Here is a 23901-nt window from a genome sequence, read left to right as displayed (position 1 = left end):
CTGTTCCTGGGTGCTGCTTCAGGCTGCATAGTTGGTGCAAGAGAGAACAGGACTGAAACTCACATGCCCTCCTTCTAAATCCATTGGTTGGCCCGTCACCCCACTGTGCACCATGTTTGCATGCTCTTCACATTATCTTTTCCTTGTCCCCCCTTTTTTAGGCTTGTTTTCCTGCTCAGAACAGAGTGGCTTTCCTGAGTCATCTTTCATGATGATTCACATCAACCTGAAGAAAAAATTTAGCTGCTGTATCCTGGCCTTTCTGCTGTTTGCAGGCATCTGTGTATGGAAGGAAAGGAAGAAAGGGACTTACTACGACTCCCTTAGGTTGCAAACCAAGGAATTCCAGGTGTTGAAGAGCCTGGAGAAACTGGTCTTGGGGTCTGAGTCCTCAAGCAGCACCCAGGACCCCCACTGGGCCAACCAGAACCCCAGCAATCTCAGGAGCCTAGTCAAAGCCAAGTCACAGACCTCCTTCCAGGTGTGGAACAAGGACAGCTCATCCAAAAACCTCACTCCCAGGCTGCAAAAGATCTGGAGAAATTACCTGAACATGAACAAATATAAAGTGTCCTACAAGGGGCCAGGGCCAGGCATCAGGTACAGTGCTGAGGCCCTGCGCTGCCACCTCCGAGACCACGTGAACGTGTCCATGGTAGAGGCCACAGATTTTCCCTTCAACACTTCTGAATGGGAGGGTTACCTGCCCAAGGAGAACTTCAGGACCAAAGCTGGGCCATGGCATAGATGTGCTGTTGTCTCATCAGCAGGATCACTAAAGTCCTCCAAACTGGGCCAAGAAATAGGTATGTGAAGGTTGTTCTCCGAGTAGCCAGTCCCCCAGGGAGTGGTCCCAGGGACAAGGGCCCACCGTGGCTTGGTGGGCCAGTGTAAATTGTAGTTGATTCTCAGAGGGGTCAGTGACTATCCCCCCAAAAGGTAAGAAGAGTTACTAGTCAAAATATATCATTGCTTTTCTTGAATGCTTCACAGCTAATAAAATGGAAAATCTATTCATATTGGCAGACAAAAGAGAACTACTGATTTGCTGAGAGTCCTTTATTTCTCTTATTTTGAGGGTAAATATTTTCTGTTTTTGTGAAATGAACCAGGCTACAAAGACAGCAAAGCACAGGAAGGCTTGCTCTTCTGTCAGGGTGGAGGTACTGGGGCAGGTGAGACTGTATGTTTCTTATTTTCTTCCTATGACTACCAGGAAAAATGGTCAGAACCCAGCAAAAGCTCTCAAAGAAAAAATGTAGATTGAAATTGGATTCTTTAGAGCAGAAAGAAGTGGTGAGGTCACATTTTCTACCTCCCTGAATAGGCAGTGCTTAATAATAAAAACTACCAAGATGACCATTTCTACCCCAACTTAGCCTTTTAGGTTTCTTTTGGACTTTGTTTCCTAGAAACCAAATTTGCTGATTTTTGTTTAGCTATAATATAACCAAATTTCCTTTTTTATTTCCCATTTGTGTTACAAAATGGTAATATTTAGGCTATACCAGGTATTAGTTGAGTCTTTTTCCTGTCAAATTATCGTTGTCTGACTGGCTAAAGTTGCTTTGAAGTTTCAGGCAGATCTTGATCTCTTTGTGAATTTGGACTACGCCTTTATTTTTATGCACTCCTTAAAAAGCTTGAGTGATTTAAATAAATGTTAATTGAGATCATCTTTTTCTGCACACTGCAGTTGCAACTTCACATAAATACTGTGGAAGGAATTTAATCCTGAGATAATAAAAGTTGCATGTTGAATTGAAATGTTCTGGCTTTTATAGGGCATATCCTCTGGGCTTTTGTCTAACAAATATTTTAAGCCATTCATTCATTTATTCATTTTCTTTATTCATGAATTCATCAATAATACAAAACAGGGATATGAAATACAAAGGGACAAGAGAAGAAAAAGATGCTTTGGGGAAACCTCTGAGTCTCAGGCAGTATGTCAGGCCCAGAGACCTCCCACTGCAGCTGGAGTTTTTTGAGCCTGTTCCCAACTATGGAATATATTAGATAGTTTCAAATTGTTTAGGTGTGTGTGTGTGTGTGTGTGTGTGTGTGTGTGTGTATTCCTGGGAATTCTACCTCTGAGATATGCCCTACCCCTATTTTATTTTTATTTTGAAATAGGGTCTCAGGAAGTTGCTGAGGGCCTTGCTAAGTTGCTCAGGCAAATCTCGAACCGGCAATCCTCCTGTATTAGCCTCCCAAATGCTGAGATTTCAGGTGTGTGCCACCATTCCTACCTGTTCAGTTTTTTGTTTTTTTTTTGTTTTTTTTTTTTTTGGTAGTACTGGGGTTCCTGGAAACCCTTCTACCTCCGGGCTACACTTCCAGACCTATTTTATACTTTTTTATTTGGAAACAGGGTCTCTTAAGTCAGCGCGGCTGGCTTCGAACCTGCGAGGTCCTCCTGTCTCCGCCTCCCAAGTGCGGGGATTACAAGCGTGCACCACCACCCCCGGCACCATCTGTTCAGTTTTATAAATAACACCGCTAACAAGGTTTATGTGCAGAAAACCTAAGAGACTACTACTACTCTTGGGAGCAGGGTTACAAGACCTAAATAAGATTGTTTTTCTTTTCTTTTCTTTTTTTTTTTTTTGGTATGTGACAAGACGGTTCACTAAAGAGACTATAATATTTTGTTCCCCCGCAGTCCCACCAATAGCCTATAGTTGGAAATTTTACTTCAAACAGCATATTTTAAAAACCAATAGTAATGTGTCACTAACAGTCATGACACTTATTGTGCACCAGCTGTGTGCCTAACATGCCTGCTCTTTTAATCTTCCCAGCAGTCCTAAGACATGGGTAAGATTCCCATTTTGCTGATGAGGTCTACATCACTGGATGATAGCAGCTTGGGGTTTGAGAGTGGTAATGATTGTATTGTCATAATAAAATGTAGTAGTATTAATCCCTTGTTGCTTTCCTGGAGGAAAAGAGATGAGCTTTCTGAGTTGAGGCAAAGGCAAGATGCCAAGACTGTAGAGGAAAAGTGCAGAGTGTATTTGGGCATCACAAATACTCCTGTTTGGCTGGGACATAGAGCCCATTGGGTAAAGAGGGCAGAGGCATGAGGCCAGAAAGCTAGCCAGGGGTCAGCTCTCAGAGAGTGTTTACAGGCACCATAAGGACTTGGTTTTGTTCTTTAAGCCACAGAGAACCCTAGAAGATTGTTGAGCAAGGGAGCCATGGGGCGGAATGCTTTTTCAAGGCATTTCTTATTTCTTTGTAAATCCCGTCTCCATGGGAACTACTGTATAATTCCTTTGTTTTTAGGGACTATTACCAGATCCAGGTAGGAAATGCCAGACCTGCGTAGCAATCGTAGTAGTGGTGGAGAGAACTGGTGTGATTTGAGAGGTACAATGAGGAAGAAAAGCCAGACCTTACTGTCTAACTAAAAATGAGCTGAGTGAGAGGCAGAATCCAGAGTCTCTGGCCTGGGAGCAGGGTGTATCATATCACAGATGAACCGCATCTTGGGTGTACGGAATCTGAAGTATTTGTGGGCTTCCTCAAGTAGATGTTTGTGTAGGTGGATATTTAGTTCTACAAGTTCAGGTTTGGAGATCAAATATAGAAGTCATTTGTATCAAGGTGAAGTGGTAGTTGTAGTCTAGAAAAGAGATTCATTAGAAAACATAGAAAAAGGTTTACATTTTAAAAACAGCGAAGCTGGGTGTGATAGAGCACACTTGTAATCCCAGCATTTGGGAGGCTGAGACAGGAGGATCGAGGCCAGCCTCAGCTACTTAGTGAGGCCCTTTGCAACTCAGTGAGACCATTTCAAAATAAAGAATAAAAAAATAGGGCTGGGGGTGTAGTTTGGAGGTAGAATGCTCCTGGGTTCCATCCCCAGTACCACAAGAAAATAAAGTGAAAGAAAGAAAAGGATGCAAAAAAGAAAGAAGGAAAAGGGAAAAATAGGAACAAGTAGAAAAATTCACAAGGGCCAGAGAGAGGGGTTGGTACAAACCAGATGTATACTCTGCTAGAAGACAGCTTGCAGAGGTAGGTGTTTTTCTGAGCAGGAGGATGAAGAAGACAACCTTGGGATGAGTTGCTCAGAGAACATGATCAGTTATATCTGGGGCCAAGAAACTTCCAGGTAGTAAATATTTTCTGCTTTGAACGCATACAGTGTCACAAGTACTCACCTCTGCAAAAACAACCAGTGATAGCAGTAGTAAGTGTAGGGGCTTGGATATGTTCTAATAAAGCCTTAAAGAGAGGTGGTGGCTCCTGTTTTCTGTGCCTTTTCTATTTGCCAGGTTTGTTTGCCTGGATACTCTATGTAGAATTCTCTTGGTGTTTTCCTGGAAGCCCATTTGAGTTTGAAAGTTCTTCATCCTTCAAAAGCAAAGGATGGGTTTGCAAATGAGGATCTCACCTCTTTTCTTTGTGATCCCGTCAGTGACCCTTTTCAAAGCTTTCTTCCTTTTAATCAAATCCAAACTTCATACCCAGGCCTCCAGAGCACTTGTATTATCTGATTCCGGCCAATCACTTTAACTACATCTTTGATTTTTCTTCCTTTCACTCCCTGTCTCCAGCCAAGTCCTTACCCTTGTTTCAGTCTTAATGCTTGTGGCATCCTCTGGTTGGAAAGGACTGGCCTGGGCCTTTTCTAGCTTGGCCTTCCTTTGGATCTCAGCCCTGAGATATTCTCTGCATCATCAAAAAAGAGATTCTCTCAGTAGACACTGACTCTCTCACTGACACTAACTCACAGAACTCAGTTTGTATCATAGTATTAATCACAATCTGTAATTATCTTATACATAGATTGCTTTGCCCATTTATTGTCCCTTTGTGTGGTTGAATGTAAGGTCTCGAGGTAGAAGACCTTATCTTTCTTGCTCACAAACACTGTCTCCAGTGCCTAGAATTGTGCCTGGATTACAGTATTCATTGAACGAACAAGATGGTCCTCCTTCCTCATGTCAAGTCAGGAACCTATCCTAAACCTTCCATTCTGGATGTTTTCCATTTGTCCACCCAAACCCACTCTCCATCCTTCCTATTTGGCTCCGTTCCCTGAAGTTGAGATTTTGGACTGTGTCTGTGCATAGTCCTTGCCCTCTGGCTTTGATTTGAAACTGGCCAGGAGTAGCATTGCATGGAGCTGAGGACAGTGGTCCCTAGGTGTCCCTTGTAGGACAGCCTCAGGCTGTGTGTAACCCTGAATGAAGGCCTCAGCCTGTATCAGGCAGACCTCTCAGTCTCTGGGTCTTGCTCTTTCCTTTTCCCCTCCAGGCCCATAAGATCCAAGAGAAGCAAGAGACAGAGTTTGGGGTATGAAGTCCCTCAGCCTCCTTCTCACCGCTGGACAGTAGCAGTAGCTGTGTTCCTCTCCCGACAGCCACAGCTCCTGACAGTGACCTTCCTCAGCTCAGGACCTCTGCTCCTAGTGCCACAGTACACCGGGGTGTAGTGATGGCTCCCTGCAGCAGCTGACCCTGGGTCATCACGAGTTCCATGTTGATTCCCTAAGCTCTACCCGTGGCTTGGTAAACAGTCCTTTTATGAAACTCTGAATTACTTCACTGAGGCTTATCATCTCCTACTGCTGTTCTCACTAATAACTGTTTCATTTGTGAAATAGGAAAGTTTGACTAAGGCAGTTTCTGATAGATTTACGTTTCACATGTAATGACTACTAACCACTTCTAAAACCTATGACTGATTCTGACAAAGTTCTTTTTTTGCAATTTTTTGTTGTGTAAATATGTACCTCCTGCCCTGTTTGCGGTTCAGTGTGCCTGCCCTGGAAGATGGACTCTGCTCATCTTGCGTTACTTTCACACCATGTTGATGGCATTTTGTCCTAGGATTGAAGATAGAGCTGTGTTATTTCTGTGAATTAGGTGCCTAGACTCCTGAGGTTTAGTATGTATATTGGAATTAAAGAGGGTGACCTACCTTAATTTTGTAGGTATCCCCTTTCCAGATCATCTTATACTGAATTAAATACCTTATGTCCCTCAGTCCTGTCTGTGTGGATAAAGAACAACACAAAACAAACGTATGTGGAGGGAAATAGGATGACACATTGTTGGGCTGACCCCCAAATCTGGCACAGATTTTGGTGGTGAACCCCAAAATGGCTTAATCAAGTAAAGTTAGGATGAGCTCGTGTAGATCACTGAGGCTTAGGACTGGGATGGTTCTTAAAGGTTCTTTATTTTCTCCTCAACCAGATTGGTCAATGGTAGGGAGAAAAACGTCTCCAAGTTTTCCAAACTCTACTTAAATAAGCTACGAGGAGGTAGGGCCCAAGAAGTTATTAGGTATTTTTTGAGATGGTGTGTTTGATATTGACTGTATTAAATACCGCATATTGTTTCTGACAAAGTGCCTACTCAAAAACAAACTGGAGCAGGGTGTGATGGTGAATGCCTATAATTCCAGTACTTCGGAGGCTGAGACAGGAGGATTGCAGATTTGAGAACAGCCTTGGCAACCTAGCGAGAGTCTGAGCAACCTAGAGAGAACCTGTTTAAAAACAAAAAATAAAAGGCTAGGCGTGTAGCTCAGAGGTAAGACACCTTTGGGTTCAATTCCTGGTACCCAAACCAAATAAAACCCAAACAAACAAACAAAACCCCAAACAAAATAAAAGAAAAAGATAAAGAAAACATGGAGTTTAGTTCAGCATTATGACTTCCTGTTCCCATTTCTGCCACACCAGGTTTATGACCCTTCTGTGGACCTCAGGTTCTAAATGGAATACTTAGCGTGGTCTTGAGTGTCACAGTGAGCTTCTTCCATTGACCGAGTGCTGCACAATCTTCAGAGTGCAGTGGAAACTTAGTACTTGTGGGATAGACTCAGAATATGATAGTGTCTTCATTTTTCTGAAAGGGATAGAAATAGGATATAGTGGAAATGCCTAGAGACATTTGGTTTATTTCTTTGATAACTGGAGTAGTGATTCCATTATAAAGAAAGCACTGGCCTTGTTCACTTTTCTTTTTTTAATTTTTTATTGTTGCATTGTATTCATACATCTTAATGGGATGCAAGATGGTGGAGACATTCATGCATACATCACCCAATCTGTTCACTTTTCTGCTGTGCCTCAACACACTGGTGCCATTGGTAAGGGTTTTGGGAATGCACGGCATAGACCCCTTTACCTCTTACAGTAGCTGGTAGATAGGTGTCATCTCTGTCTCTGAGCTTTGATTGAGCACTACACAAATACTACAATTTCTCCCTAATTATGGTGATGTGATAAAAATAAGGAAACATTCTTGTCTTGCCCTCTCCTTCCCATCCTTCTTTCTTCCTGCAAATCACCTGCACTCATTACCTTGTTTCTATTTCCTTGTGGTTTGTAGATGATCATGACGCAGTCCTGAGGCTTAATGGGGCACCCACAGCCAACTTCCAAAAAGATGTGGGCACGAAAACTACCATTCGCCTGATGAACTCACAGGTAAAATTTCTTCTGTGTAGCTACGGAATGAGATAAGGACAACAAATGTATCCGCCAAGAGCTCATCTAAACTCCCAGCTTAATTAAGTCTCTCCATCTTCCCGAATCCTGGGTTCTACATCAAGGAGATGATTCCATGACCCAAGCTTGTGATGTGTCCATAAGAAAACCCTGTAGAATTAGTCCGCAGTGATGGTCATATCTAGTACCCAGAAAAGCAGAGCTCTGGTGTCCCTGCAACTAAGAGGTCACACCTGGAATGTTGCATGAGAAACAACAGAGCTGTGGGCATCCATGGAAGAGCGAGAAATATTATTTAAGTGGAAAGTACATGTGAGAGAACTTCATGACATGTAAAATGTTATACAAATGTCATAAGACATCATCACTGTATGCTTATGTGATATGCTTTTGAATTCATAGAGTACTTTATGACTTCCCCTGGATGATTAGCTCCCTGAAGTTTCTCCAGGTAGCACATGATTTCTGAATACCAACAGAAACTTAAGAAGTATTTTTGCCATGAAGTTATGTTAATAGATATAATAGGTGGGGAAAATCTGTATTACACACATATTCAAAATTGCATGATAGCCAGATATAGTGGTACATAGCTGTAGTCTCAGCCACTCAGGAGGCTGAGGCAGGAGGTTCTTTCCAAGAAATTATTCTGGTAAAACTGGTTAGCCATATGTAGAGCCTTTGAGTTTGAACCCTTATCTAACACTATTCAAAAAAACTAACTCAGAATAGACCCATGAAAATAGGATTGCAAGTTGGGGGCCAGCATGTGGTAACTTAGGGAGACCCTGTCAATAGAAATGGTTGGGGATATAGCTTAGTGGTAGAACCTCTGTGGGTTCAATGCCTAGTACCACAAGAAATAAATAATGAACATTAAAAAATATTTCCTATAGAATTTTAATTGGGGTATACTGTGGTGTAAGCAATGCGAGTACTCCATTGAAACACATTTTGTCTACACTTTTAGACTCCCATGCTCCTGCTAGGGCTGAAGGGCGTGACCCTCTTTGCAGGGCACACTGTCTGCTCTCATGAAGGCCTTTCCTGCTGTCCTTGGCCATGCGGACCCCTCCTCCTCCTCCCATGAGGAGCACTGTCTGGGCTGTTGTTTTCTTACTCTAATCATGGGCAGCTCCATGACAGAATCTTGTGGTGCTGAGCTGTGATTGACACTTCTGCCTTTGCTCTTCCTTATCTTGATATCCCAGGAAGCTGCTGGCCTCTTCTTTCAATCCCTTATCTTGCTTAGCAAGATAATAAAATACTAACTACTTTGTGTCTGCTTGTTTGGATGCCAAGCTTGAATGCTCACCTTTGTATAGTGAGTTCACCCAACACCCAGAAGCCACAGGGAACAGCTGTTGCTTTGGTAGCATTCTACCTACCCATTGCTCATTTTCTTCCAAGAGAGGATCTCTGCCAGTGGCTCTTCTTTCCTAATCCAGCCTGCGTTTGTTTGGCTCCCTGTGCATGTGACATAGGACAGCACTGTGTATATTTGGGTGGGCTGTGGCAAAGCTTAGAAACAAAAGGTGCTTTTCTTATTGAGCAAGAGGCTTTTTATAGAAAACAGTGTCATACTATGAAGTTTCAGCTCAGAAGATCCATTCGTGCCAGGTGTTGCTACGAGAGTCAACAGGAAACTAGCGTGAGTCTTTAAATAAATTCAGTTTTGACTACACATATAGGCTTCTGAGACTCAATTGAACACCTGCTGTGCTCACTGGGCCTGAGAGGAGAAATGGTGTACAAGAAGACAGTGGTTTCCTGAGAAGTGTTTGTATTAGCAGAAGAGAGAAGACCTACCTCCTACGCTTAGGGACAGGGTGCGCTGTTGAGTCCAAGCAGAACCTGCACAGTTTTCTTAATGGGATTTATCCTCCTGAGTGTATCCTATTCTTGTCCCGAAGATACTCTGACTTAATAAAATTGTATTGTTAATCTTGCAGGGATAGCTTGCACCTCAGGAAGGGAAAGAATAGCTCAGTGCTCTGAGGCTCACGCAATAGCTGTTCTTTGAGCTGCATGCAGGGGATCTCCCTTTCCACAGGTGCCATTTATTAAATGTTTATACTGTCTAAGAGCATTCCATACTTATCTCTTTTGATCTTTATGACAAGCTGTGAGGCTAAATCAATAGCCACCATGTTATCTGAGGACACTAACTCAAAGAATGAGTGGTTTCAGCAGCCCAGAAAGCAAGCAAGAAAAGTGAGATCTGAATATAAATCTGTCTGCCACTAGTACCTAAAATCTCCAAAGCTTTCTTTAAGTTCTCATTTTTTTCTCTCAAGATATACAGCCAAGTATGGTGGTGCACGCTTATGATACCAGTACTTTGGAAGCTGAGAGAAGGGAGATCACGAGTTTGAGGACAGCCTAACCAAGTAGACAGACTCATCAACCTAACGTGACCCTGTTTCAAAATAAAAATAAAATAGGGCTGGCATGTAGCTTGGAGGTAGAATGCCCATTCCCAGTAAAACACAGACACACACACACACACACACACACACACACACACACACACACAGAGAGATATGTATGGATAGCTATCTGGATATCTGGATGGCTATTGGCAGGGGAAATTTGGGAGGGTGGATTTCAATCAATAGCAGATTTGTAAACAGCTAGGGTGAGTTGGGTGATTTTTGAGAGAACCCCTTTAATGTAGTATTTTGGCATCATCACTTGGGAGCTAAAACTTAAACATGATGGATATCATAAATTCTGGGGCTTCTTGACTTTGACCAGCAGGTTCATCCCAAATCACTGGTCTTTTTCAGAATCACAGAAGTTTTGGAACCTGCTTGTCTTATTCCCGGTTTTTAACATGTCAGACTTGCTCTCAGCCATTCTTTTCCTTGTGTAGTCCACCCAGCTGTTATGTAGCCAGCCCCCTAAATTCCATTTAGTCAAGTAAATAGCCTCCCACAAAAATCTCTGGACAGTGGAGAATGCAATTTCTTCCTCTCGGGGACCTTAGTTAAAAAGAAAAGACCCAACCCCTTGCAAATACACAAAGGCTGCAAAAACATATGATGCCAAGCAGGGTGTACTCCAGTGTCTGACTGAACAATTGACAATTCCAGGCAAGCTACTCAGTGTTCTGGTCAGAATTAAGTTTGACTGTAAGTGTTAGGAAAACTCTACCCATCCTCTAGACTAACTAGCTTAACAAGGCCAGAATGTATTTCTCTCTCATATTACAACGCAGAGTCTATTCCAGAGCTGTGATGGTGTTCCACAGTGTCACAATCCCAGAGCGCTTCTACTTTATAAGTTAGTCATTCTCAGTTTGTGATTCCATCTCCTGGTTCATGATGACTGCTCGGGCTTCAGCCATCACATCCAGATTTCAGTCAGAAGGAAGGGGGAAGGAACAAGAAAGTATGACATTGCCTCTAAATATACGTCCTGGAAGTCATACTTGCTTATACACCATTGGTCAGAATTTGTCATATGGCCTTCTTCAGCTGCAAGAGAGTCTGGAAAATAAAATAGTCCATTTAATGTATCCATGTGCTAAGGTTAAAAAAATAATCAGAGGTATTTGTTATCAAGGAAGAAGGTGAGAATGGCTACTGAGTGACAGCCAGAAGTCTCACATCTTTAGATTTGCACTTGTTCCCTCTGCCTGGTACATCTTCTCTCTCCCCCCACATACTCTCTGACTTGGCATGTCCTCCTTTGACCCTCACCTACCCCACAGCCATCCTCATACTGTCTCAACTGTCACAGCAGCTGTGACTACCACAACTAACTGAAGTGAAAATACCAATGACTCCCTGTGACTACCTGGAGGGCAGGAACTGAGCTGACTGCTGGCTTCTCAGCACCCAGAACTGTGTAAGGAACACTCTACCCACCCTTCAGACTAACTAGCTTAACAGGGCCAAGGTCGATTTCTCCCTCATATTAAAATATGAGATACTGCACAGTCCCTGGCAATTGGGCACTGCACTGATATTCCTTGTCTCAGAGATACTCTGAGTGAAGAAAATTATACTGTCAAGTTTGCCTGAATAGCCTGCACCTGCAGGAAGGGGTGGATTAGCCGCACAGGGAGGCTCTCCCTCCCACAGGTGTTTCCAGATACTCCAGTGGGGTTGATCAGGTCTCAGGCCCAGGCTGAGGGATTGTAGTTGCCCTTCTTGCTTTCATTTTCAGCCAGTTATTTTTACATATGCTTTTATTGGTGCATTTCAGTCTCATATCATGATGCAAATCATGTATGATAGTGACATACATGCACATAGCACTTGATGCCTCCCCCGCCTCCCCATCTCCCTTCTTCCCAATAGAGAGCACTGAGATAGATATTGGTATTTTCACTTCAGTTAGTTCTTGGTTTGGTTTCTTCCATGTGCTTCTCATAGGATGAGCCTGGGCCTTTTTGTTTCCAAATGCAGTATGTCACTTTCTGTTACCATGCTTTTTTAATTTTTATAAAAAATTTTAATTAACATTTCCATGGATATTTTCCCCTGAATTTGGCTTCTTTCTTAGGATGGATTCCCAAAGTGGAATTATGGAATCTAAATATGTTTTTATTTTTTTATTTTTTATGGTACAGGGCATGAAACCCAAGGACTTTTTACCTCCAGGCTACACTCCCAGACCTATTTTATATTTAATTTGAAACAAGTTCTCACTAAGTTGCTGAGAGCCTCACTAAGTAGCTGAGGCTGGCTTTGAACTTGCGCGATCCTCCTGTCTCAGCCTCCCAAGTGCTGGGATTATAAGCATGTGCCACCACACCTGGCTAAATATGTTTTTTGAAGAAAGTTCTTAATATGCTTTGCAAAAATTTTTCATCAGGATTGTCACACTCATGTTTAGGCCAGGTGGGCTTAACTACCTGTGTGCCGCCCAGCCAGGGAGCCAGAGTGTGTGTGGGGGGTGAGGTGCTGCGGCTGATTTCCCCAGCATATCACACATGAGCATCTCCCTAGTCTGGTGAGGTTCTTGTGTTTAAAGTTGCACACGTTTGCAGGGTGTGGTGGCGCATGCTTGTAATCCCAGCGCTTGGGAGGCTGAGACAGGAGGATCTCACAGGTTAGAATCCAGTCTCAGCTACTTAGTGAGGCTCTGGGCAACTTAGTGAGACCCTGTTTTCAAATAAAATATAAAATAGGTCTGGGAGTATAGCCTGGAAGTAGAAAGCCCCTGGGTTCCACCCTCAGTACCACACATACACAAAAAATTGCACACGTTTGCATACACTGTGATTTCTACATACCACTCACTATCTCTGCCTGTGCTCAAACACAGATACAGTGATCTGTTCCAGTGCTTCATTGGACCTTGTGTGAGATTTGTGTCCATTATGATGTGTACATACTGGGTACTGGTCTATACAGGTGCTTGAAGGGGTTTCCAGAGATCAGTTTTATTACATGAACTTCTGACTCAAGCCCACACTCTCCAGAGGTCCCCCACAAGGTGTGACTTGAGAGGAATAGAACCCCAAGCCATTACCACTGTGCTCTCACCCCCATCGGCTCAGAGTCTTCATTCTTCTCTGTGGCTGGTGGCTTGTGAGAAGGATCCTTTCAGGTCAGTGCAGTTTGGGCTGGCATCGTCATTTTCTCACTGACATAAATGCTGCACCAGCTTAGAGCCCTGCGGGGAGCTCTGGGCTCAGGTGGTGCCTGGTGATGTGTCCGTTATCACCGAGAGACAAGGGTTTTCGTGTAAATATCTGAGTCACAGCTCGTCTCCTTCTCCTTGCAGTTGGTCACCACAGAAAAGCGCTTCCTCAAAGACAGCATGTACAATGAAGGAATCCTAGTTGTGTGGGACCCTTCTGTGTACCATTCGGATATCCCCAAGGTAAGAGGATGTCCACGGGAAGCAAGGCTTGGGTTGCTTGTTTGCCTATGGATTTTCCTGAATTCTTAGGTTTTTAAAATCACAGCTGAACTGAGCCATTCCTTGCCTATTTGAGTTCTGGGCACCACGCTTCATCTGTGCAGGCAGGTCCAGCAGTGTGCCCATGATGTTCCAACGTCTCTTCATGCCCTGCCGTGTACTGCCGTGGATTTGTCTCCCACTTATGGCTTGTACTAAGAGAAACAGTGGCCTCATCTCTTGCCATCTGTTTAGATTATGTCCATTAATGGAGTCATTACTGACGCACCTCAGCAGGAATGGTTCCTGTTGATCCTACCAATAATGTCCAACACTTCTGGTTTCCACGGTTCTTCTCATTTCACTCTCATCACACTATAAAGAAGCAGATGGAAACATGGTTGATCCCATTTTATGCAATTGGGAAACCAGAATGTGCATGAGGCAGTCCCCTGTCCCAGAGCTTGACCTCCTAAGCAGGGGGCTTAGCTTTGTGCCATCAAACTCTTCACAGGCCTGCTGGATTCTCCTGCTCTCTGGGCTCATGCTCTTGCTGTTGTGCATGTCATTTGGCTTCTCCCCGATGTGATGGCCTTGGCAGAAGGGCTTTAAGGAGAAGGGGCAGACAGCACTGTTCTTGGGACACTTAATTCTTAGGTTGGATCCATCACTAGCTGAACAGGCTGTGATGATCCCTGCCACTCTCTCTGCCTCAGTTTCTACAGTTTCATACTTATCTTACTTAGAACTCAAATTTGTCTAAGTCACAAGAAGGTCTCTGTACCCACAGATGTGACAACCTGTGGCTCAGATTTCCTCTACTTACATATGCATGATGGCACAGCTGGGTGTGGTGGCACATACTCCCTGTATTCCCTGTAGGTAGGAGGCTGAGACAGGAGGATTGCAGGTTTGAGGCGAGCCTCAGCAATTAGCAAGAGCCTCAGCAACTTAGTAAAACCCTATTTCAAAATAAAATAAAATAGGACTGGAGGTGTAGTTTGGAGATAGAATACCCCTGAGTTCAATTCCCAGTACCAAACAGTACCAAAAAATAAAAAAAGGAAGATGCACATTGGCATACATCTATAGTTCTAGTCACTCAGAAGGCTGAGACAGGAGGATTGCTTGAGTTCAGGAGTTCAAGGCCAGCCTGAGTAACATAGAGAGACCTGTTGTTTTGTTTTGTTTTGTTTTGTGGTGGTACTAGGGGTGGAACCCAGGGGCTTTTTTACCTGTGGGCTATACTCCCAGATCTGTTTTGTATTTTATTTGGAAACAGGGTCTCACTAAGTTGCTGAGAGCCTCATGAAGCAGCCGAGGCTGGCCACAAACCTGCAATCCCCCGTCTCAGCCTCCCAAGTACTGGGATTAAAAGCATGTGCCACCACGCCCGGCTAACCTGTTTTTTTTTTTTGTTGTTGTTGTTTTTTTTTTGTTTGTTTTGTTTTTTAAAGGCAAAGAAAAATGAAAGGCAAACTGGGCGTGGTGGCACACACTTGTAATCCCAGTACTTGGGAGGCTGAGACGGGGGATCGCAGGTTCGTGGCCAGCCTCAGCTGCTTAGTGAGGCTCTCAGCAACTTTAGTGGGACTCTGTTTTATATAAATAATAAAAAGGGCTTGGAGTGTAGCTCAGAGGTAGAATCCCACTGGATTCCATCCCCAGTACCCCCCCACACACACACACAAAAGAGAGAGAGGGAGAGAGAAACAGAGAGACAGAGACAGAGAGTTAGATAATGCCTAGGGCCCATTTCATCTCTGATACCATTCCTAAGCTCTATGATACTGAGGTCTGAAGCTGCTCCAGGGTCACCACGCTCCTCTTTCCCATGAGCATAAACTGCTGGGCCCCCCTGTGCTACCCACTGAGAGATGCCCTGTGGTGGGGATGTCTGGAATCTACTCTGAGGGGAGGGCAGTACCTCAGAATCCTGTCCGGGCCCTTCCCCACCACAAGTCCTCTGACTAGAATAACTGCTTCATCAGGAGCATGGGCCTTCTCTTTCAGTGGTACCAGCATCCTGACTACAATTTCTTTAATAACTATAAGAGTTATCGGAAGCTGCACCCCAACCAGCCCTTTTACATCCTCAAGCCCCAGATGCCTTGGGAGCTGTGGGACATCCTTCAAGAGATCTCTCCAGAAGAGATTCAGCCAAACCCCCCCTCCTCTGGGATGCTCGGTGAGTCACATTTGGAGAAAGATCTCATGTGTTTGGTTCTAGAACAGATTAGCTTTCTTTGGGGTCTCATTCATTTCTTCCTTCATTCATTCATTTGCCAAAATAAGACATTGCTGGAGGTTTGCTCTGTTTGTGCACTATGTCGAGTTTCATAAAATATAATTCTTTCTATCAGTGCACAGTGGTGCACATCTGTAATCCCAGTACTTGGATGGCTGAAACAGAAGGATCACAGATTCTAGGCCGGCCTCAGCAATTTAGTGAGACCCTCAACAACTTAATGAGGTCCTGCTTAAAATAAAAAGTAAAAAGTCTGAGGGTGTAGCTCAGAGGTAAAATTCCCCGAGGTCTCATTCCCAGTAATACACACACACACACACACACATACACACACACACACACACACACATACACACAGACACACACAGATATAATTCTTCTCCTTTAGTATGTTTTAGTGGGAGAAAATTAAGTGAGGCTTGGGGCAATATTCAGTTTGTGCCAGGAAGAAGAGAACATGCTAGTGTCACAGGAGAGAGGACCCTTCTCACTAGACATCAGAGACAGCTTCATGGAGAAAGTAGCATTGGTCTAGGCCTTGGAGAGGGTGGATTTGGCCAGGGGAGATGTAGTAAAGGGAAGCTTGCAAACAAGAGGAGGCAGGAAGGCAGGACAAGCAGGGCTGGACCTCGGATGGGGTGTGTAAGGCTCTTGTCTCAGGTTTACAATTTATATTGGGAGGTACCCCTCCAACTCAGTTATCGAGATAAGTAATATTTCCTTCAAAACTTACAATGCCAAAAATTATGATGAGCAAAATATCAGATGTTTCAATAAAATTAGGATCAGTAATGGTGCTGTGCCAAGTCTTATTAGGAACTGAGGCCAAGGCAGTCATGTGGCTCCCGTCTTTATTTGCTCACCTGGTGAATGAATGTCCAAGTCTCAGCACTGAGAGAAGACTGAGCAAGGACACTCACCTGGATGGGGAGGCGTGTGCAGGCTGTGGAGCTGATGTGGATGGGCAGGGAATAGAAGGTCCTGAATGCTGGTCAGATCCTTTTCTTAGGTTTCCTCTGCACCTCTCCATCCTCATGGTCCATCTGCCCTTCCCTCTCTTCTCTTTGGCTGGATGCTGGGCCGTTTCCATGAGGCTGAGGCTCTCTGTGTACACAGAGTTGGCAGCTCCTTCCCTGCCCCACCCCTGCCACCCAGTGGACCATTTCCCATCAGATGACCCCGGCCAATCACCACTGTGTAATTTGTCTTCCCACCTTCCATACTAGACCTCAGGCGCCTTCAGGGTGGTGACATGTTTGACTATCTTTGTGGCTCTGGCATGGATTAGCCTTTGGTAAATGTTCCCTGAGTAGGTGAGCAAATGTTACTTCAGAGGCTCTCTTTGTATAAGAGGTCGGGGTTCTTACAGTATTACATCTTCATACCTTTTGCTTTAGCTTTCAGATGGGTATGTTTGGGCTCTTCCTGGAGTCTTTTGAGCAGAGGGAGTTGGCATCCTGAGAGACACACCCTCCTGTTGTCCACTGCCTCTGCTTTCGTCCTTCCTCACCTTTAGTCCTTCCTCTATCCTCTCCAAGGCGTCTCCCTTCCACCTCCACACCAGTGCTCCTGGGAGGGTGGCTTGAGCCTTCTTCCCTGAGCAGCGCTCCCTCTGCCGCTGCTGTGTCTACATCAGTTAGTTGCAGAGCTATCTTCTCTCTCTCATTGGACCAGGGACAGCCAGAAGGCAGAGGTTAAAATTTTTCCATGTGATTATTCTGGAATAAAATTGCTGCTAGCAGTTTACAATTTTTCTCTGAGTGAAAACTGCTCCATCAAAAAGATTCCCTATATTAATAGTTAACAAAAGAGCCAGGCGAGGTGGCGCACACTTGTAATCCTAGTACTTGGGAGACTGAGACAGGAGGATCGCGCAGGTTCAAAGCCAGCCTCAGCTACTTAGTGAGGCTCTCAGCAACTTAGTGAGATGTTGTTCCAAATAAAATATGAAATAGGTCTGGGAGTGTAGCCCAGAGATAGAAGGCCCCTGGATTTCATCCCCAGCACCACACACACACACACACACACACACACACACACACACACACGTTAACAAAAAAGATCTTAGAAGTTAATTAATTCTAACAATCACCTATGCAGTAGGGATGTTGATAGATCCTCCCATTGGAACAGATGAAGGAGAGGTGCCCTGCACACGACAACTCAGCCAGTTGACAAGCATGGGTGATGGCATCACTCTCCTTGCCTCTTGGTTGGGCTCCCATCAAGTGTTCTGCGCATACCCAGAGAAGAGCAGCCTGAGCCCATACCTCTTCCATTCTCCCTGCCTGAATAAGCAGAACTCATCAGTACAGACGATGAGGTGCTCCTCTTCCAACTGTGCCTCCTCCCAGCTAAGGGAAAAAACCTTTACACTTGTTTCCTGCAAGTGCTATTTGTAATAATCTTCACTTGAGAGGCCCCTGCAGGATTTGAAAGTGCTAAGGAGCTCTGACTGCAAGCGACGGCATCACCTCCTCACTCGGCTCGGTTGCTTTGTCCTCTTTCTTCCATTGATAAATTCATTGACTGGTGGAGCCTTTAATCCACTAGCCTTTAGAGAGGTTATGTTGTACCCAGGGCCCTGGCCTAGGTCCTGGGGTTACAAAGGTGCACATAGCTCATATGGCCCTGTCTCCCAAGGACCAGTTTTCTGGGGCTGGCTTACCCAAAGGACTCAGATTGGAAAACACAGGAATAAATAGGCATTCTGGATATACATATTTTCAAATTTTGAGTTGTGGGCTGCAGCACCCCGGGGCAGAGCTCTGGGGCACTTGGTTGGGTTGTTGGATAAACTTCCTTCTGTTCCCTTCTGCAGGTCTCTTCATCATGCTGACGCTGTGTGACCAGGTGGATATTTACGAGTTCCTCCCATCCAAACGCAAGACTGACGTGTGCTACTACTACCAGAAGTTCTTTGACAGTGCCTGCACCCTGGGTGCCTACCACCCGCTCCTCTATGAGAAGAATATGGTGAAGCACCTCAATGAGGGCACAGATGAGGACATTTACCTGCTCGGGAAAACCACGATGCCCGGCTTCCGGAGCATCCGCTGCTGAGCACCAGTCCCGGGACAGGACCCCGATTCTCTCCACAGACGTATTTATGGCCAGTCTCTTCACCATCTCAGGCTGGGGAGACCATGACCTTGACCAATCTCAGAGCACTGTGGGCACTCTAGAGGCTTCTAGAGCCTGAAGGCAAGAAACCAGGCCCAGCCTTCCCTGTAGCCACGGAGTGTGTGAGCCCAGCTGCTGCCGTACACAGGAACACACATGATTCACTTTTTTTCTAGACAGCATCCTCCCATTGTTTGACACAAGTAGATGCAAGATTCACCTTTCTACCAGGGCTGCCATGGTTTTCCCAAATGAATGATGTAATTTCACAAACCAGCTTCTTATGTTGCTTGAAACCTCTACTTGGGTGTTGATTTTATATTTGAAAGAAACTCTCCCAAATTATGATTGTGCTGGGAGCAGGGTATCTCTGGGGCAGGGGGCAAGTAATTGTTATGAGGTATTGGAAACATGCTCAATTCCTCCAGAGCAAGATCACTCCCAAGGGCTCTGCTCCAGGGACATCCTCCCTCTGTTTGGTTGGCGGGCTCTTGGCCTGGGTGCTTATGTGCAGAGGGTCTCGATTAGCTCATTTGTCTCTCTCCATGTGGAAAAGAAAGATACAGGATGATGCAAGTTCTGTCCTCAAGTTGATCTCGGTTCAAGGGGAGAGACGAGCAGGCCTGCTCTCTGCGCCCATGATGGTCACATGCTCAAGGGGGTCCCATGAGGTTTAATAGAGCAGGGCACTGGAGTGGATCTTATTAGAAGGGAACTATGTCAAGCAGATTTCATCTGAGTTGTGTTTTTCTTTCTTCCTTTATCAGCCATATTTTTGTCTAAGGCCTGCTTGATGTAGAGACTACTCATGGCTGAGACCTCAAGTACAGCCCCACTGCAGATACCAGGCCAGCCAGAGCCCCCAAACCCTGACTTCTGGGGCTCAGCCTGGCCTGACCCTCTCTAACCAGCTGAGTTTGGACACTCTATTCCAAATCTTCCTTTTCATTGCTACCCCTAGACCTCCTCCTAACTGCTGTCTTTAAAGCAGTCATATTTTCCCAGATTACTCTGAATAATTTTCTGCTTTAAAAGTATCCTGACCCCAATTTCTATGACCTCATGGGCCTTCTGCAGAAGGCGTCTCAGGGAGTGGGGGTGTAGTTCTGACTCTCAGAGATCAGAACTTGGACCGCAGCTGATCCTTACAGGGAGTGAGGCATGCACCAAGGGATTGTCACGCCCTCCACCCTCTCCCTTCAGGGCAGCACCATCTGCCTGGGCCCTGGCTGACCAGGGGTTTGCAGGCACACCCCTGGCTCGCTTTATATCCTCATTTGACACACTTATTGTGACTTTGTATCATGACCCCGGAGTGTGAGGAAGGTAGTGTCAGTGGGCATGACACGCTGGTGTGGGAGATTGAGACTACACTGGGTAGAATCTAGCTCTTAATTGTTATTTTTAATATAAGGAATTTAATTAATTTAAGTGTGATTCTTAAGTGCACAGAACTTTGAGTTTTGTGTTCTATAGATGTGGACTCTGGTACAGTGCAAATAAGATGGGTATTATTCTTGGTCCAGTAAGATGTTTAATATTTGTGTCAGATAATTTAAAACTATGACTGGATGCTGCGGGAAAGCTTCTGTCTATGTGGGGTTCTGTTTTCAGTAGCCATCTGTTTGTCCTATATTGTGAGGTCCTCTCTAATTTTTCTACCAAGAAAGTAAGCTATTGCTATTGGTTCAGAGTTGAAACAATAGTTCCACATTTCTGCAGCATTCCACGCTAATTACGAATTACCCAAAGATTATGTAAAAATTTTAAATAAAAGTATGCTTTTTTTAAAAAAAAAAAAAACCTGCTCCCTCTCTTGCCTGCTAAGAGAATGACTGCTGATAGTCACACTTGTGTCTAAAGATGATGACACAGCTGGACTCCTGAGGCCCCCAGCCCTCCCCTGCTACCTCTCTGGCCTTAGCTTTCCTCTTCAATATTGCAGGAAAAGGAGTGCTTACTTGCCTGGAAGGATACATTTTGGAAATGTTGATTGGTGTATTAATTTTTCTTCCTTCCACTTTTACCTGGATTCAAATAAATGAGCTATTCATCCCACACCTCAGGGAAGGGGTGCAACAGGTCAGGAAGCCAAGGGAAAAGGTCAGTTTCCAAAACCTTTAAATTCTTGACGGAATATCTTCAGGGAGTAGCTGAAAACTTAGGATTTTTAGAGGAGCAGGATTTAGGAGAGAAAAGATGTTTATTTTTCTCCCTAAACTACCCCAATCCTCAGATATGGGTTGAATGTGTCCCATACCATTTATATGCTGAAGTCCTAACCCTCAGCATCCCAGAATGTGACTTCAGTTTGAAACAGGGTCACTGCAGATGTGAACAGTTAAGATGAGGTCATAGGAGAGTAGGGCGGTCTCCTACTCTAATCAGACTGGTGTCCTCATAAAAAGGGGAAATTTGGAGACAGACACACACACAGGGAGAACACCATGCAATGATGAAGACTGAGATCGGAGTGATGCACAAACTGAGGAATGCTGAAGACTGCCAGAAAATCACCAGAAGCCAGGGGAAGCTCAGAACAGATTCTTCTCATCGCCCTGATAATACCTTGATCATAGAGTCCTGGTTCTGGAACTCAGAGAATACATTTTTGTTGCTTAAGTCATTAGCAAATTTATCTAATGCTCCTTCCCCAACACTTCACTAACCCTCCCCCTCAATAACTCCTCAGCTACAACTCTTCTGGGGTGGGGCTGGAAAGAAAAGTGGAAGGAACGTGCCTGTCAAGGGCCTGGAGAGAGGGCCTTGGGCCCTGCTTCCCAGCCAATGATCAGGGGACTTGCTAGTCCTGGGATGCCTCAGTCCAGGCAGATGAAACATCAGGCAGCCCCTTCCATGTGGCCAAAGAGCACTGAAAACTGTCCCCATGCCCAGTCCCTTATGGATCCTGGATTCATGCTCTTTTATATTGACAAATCAATTTCTATCTGGATCTCAGTAGAATGTAAGCTCAAAGTAGAAGTTACAGAAAAATAGAATTTAGATAGTTTAGGAACTGAGATTTGTGCTTTCCAATTTTACATTGGTGCTAAGTCTCTCTAATGTCCTTCTGCTGGTGAGATGAGTAGGTTGGGCCCCTCGTCCAAGTCTAGAGGTTGGTCTCCCTTGGCTTCCATTTGACATCTAATTCTTTATTTAAGGTGTGCATGTTAGGGATGGGGAAGTGAAAATGGGGTGCTAGCTCCTCTGCTGCTTGGGAGAAGAAAGAAGCAATCCCCAAAGGGAAAGATAGCCACCTGCAACCTCCATGCCTGCTCCATCTCACTGATACCACCCAGCCCAATGACTTAGAGACTATTCTGAGAAGAAGCACCACATCCTGGCAGTGTGCTGAACGCAGACCCTGCCTGGCCTCCAGAGCCATGAGGAGGCCCAGCAAAGATTGCAGGGCACACCAGGACATGTGACTACTGCTGTCACCCTAGTCTCGTTTCCTTACCCTCAACGGGCTTTCATTTCCCTTGAGGCCCTCAGGGCTGCCTTCTAGGATGTGTGGTGATGTGATCTGATTGTGGGCTCATATGGCTCCAGGGCTGCTCTCATCCCCATGGGATGGGAGAATGGCATCAGTTCACAAGAAAGGAAAGACCTTACTGTGACCCCTAAAAACTCCGTGGGATGCATCAATGCCTCTATCCAGTCCTCAGGATTAACTACAAAAAAAGTTTCCAATGGAAAGAGGAATTATTTTCAGTCCAGTGAATACACATTGAGCACCTGCTATGTGCTCAAGTCTCTAAGGCCCTGGGAGACATTAATGAAGCCTCACAGTATCTCTCTCTTCCAAGAAATGGAGGGCAGGAGGGATGGTCTGCCTAGCCTGTGAAGGGCATTTTTCTGGAAAGTTAACCTGGATAATACTGCCATTTTTGTTAAGTACACATTAATAACTGTCTATAAAAAATACTATTGAAATATCAAATGAAATATTTTGTACAAGGTAAAGTACAAAAATGAAGTTCCAGATAGGAGACTCATTTTAACAAGGGAACTTGGAAAGTCTTAGTGGATAACAGTCTTGAGGGATGGGCAGGGTTCTTCCCTTTTTAAAGTAAATGCCTTTCCTGATTAAAAAGTAATACATAATCATTGTTAAAAGAAAACAATTGTGCCAGGCATGGTGGTGCATGCTTATAATCCCAGCATTTGGGAGGCTGAGACAGGAGGATCTCAGTTTGAGGACAGTCTCGACAGCTACTTAGTGAGGCCCTTTGCAACTCAGTGAGACCCTGTTTCAAAATAAAGAATGAAAAATAGGGCTGTGGCTCAGAGGTAAAAAGCCCCTGGGTTCTATCCTCAGTACCGCAAAAAGAGAGAAAGAAGAAAGAAAGAAAGAAAGAAAGAAAGAAAGAAAGAAAGAAAGAAAGAGAAAGAAAGAAAGAAAGAAAGAGAGGAAAACAATTGTAAAGGGAAGAGGGCATCTCTTACATCATCTCATCCATAGATAACCACTACCAGCAGTTTCCAATTCTATTTTTTAAGTGCATACATTTACATTTATTAATTTATTATATGTTACAAATTAAAATTGTACTGATGGGATGCCAAGTGGTGCTGTGAATGATGACCACAGTGAGTTGCTCTGACCCTGCTGGCCCACCCCAAGGAGGCTTAAACAGTGCACCAGGGTTTGGCCAGATTGGAACTTGACAGCTGGACTTGGGTAGGATCAGACCTGGCCCTCTCGCCCAGCACAGGGGGTTTCAAGGTCAGCGCCGGGGCTGGTCATGGAAGCTGGACAAGGATTGAGCCTGGAAGACCCTCTGACTTTGCTTCCTGCAGAGCAGTGCTATTGGTTGGCCTCTCTGCTGGTGTGTCAGTGGGCCTGAATGCAGAGCAACTGCTAGGATCTCTGCCCTAGTCACTGTGAGCCCCACCCCTGGTTTTGGTCTCCACCTAATCCCAAGTGGCCTCGTTCTGCTGGCATCTCCAGTGTTCCCCATGAAAGGTCCCAGAGATGTCAACAAGCTGACTCTTTCACTGTAACTCTTTCCTCCCGCTGTAGGTCCTGGGGTATCCTCTGAACATGGCACTGTGCCATCTTGGGGGGGGCAGGGTCAAAGGTAAAATGCTCCTCTTAAATGTAGTTGCTCTAGTTTTGTGGTCCAGGAGGCATCTTAGCCTCACTCCTGAGTTCTGGCCATTATCTCCTCAAATTTTTTTTCCACTTTTTTCT

General features: G+C 44.8%; 1 protein-coding gene across 1 annotated transcript; it reads left to right on the top strand.

The window, feature by feature from the left end:
- Positions 1 to 211: 211 nt before the first annotated feature.
- Positions 212 to 18644, top strand: ST6GAL1 (ST6 beta-galactoside alpha-2,6-sialyltransferase 1; the record flags this gene model as incomplete). The annotated part of the gene is made up of 5 exons (XM_080696383.1): positions 212 to 806; positions 7359 to 7456; positions 13217 to 13315; positions 15347 to 15521; positions 18403 to 18644. 5 exons carry the CDS (start codon positions 212 to 214, stop codon positions 18642 to 18644), a joined length of 1209 nt encoding a protein of 402 aa, XP_080552509.1.
- Positions 18645 to 23901: the final 5257 nt, after the last annotated feature.

Source organism: Muscardinus avellanarius (assembly GCF_963383645.1).
Source record: "Muscardinus avellanarius genome assembly, chromosome: 5".
Taxonomy (NCBI): Eukaryota; Metazoa; Chordata; class Mammalia; order Rodentia; family Gliridae; genus Muscardinus; species Muscardinus avellanarius.
The sequence above is the reverse complement of the archived record's forward strand: the minus strand, read 5'-3'. Positions and strand labels throughout refer to the sequence as shown.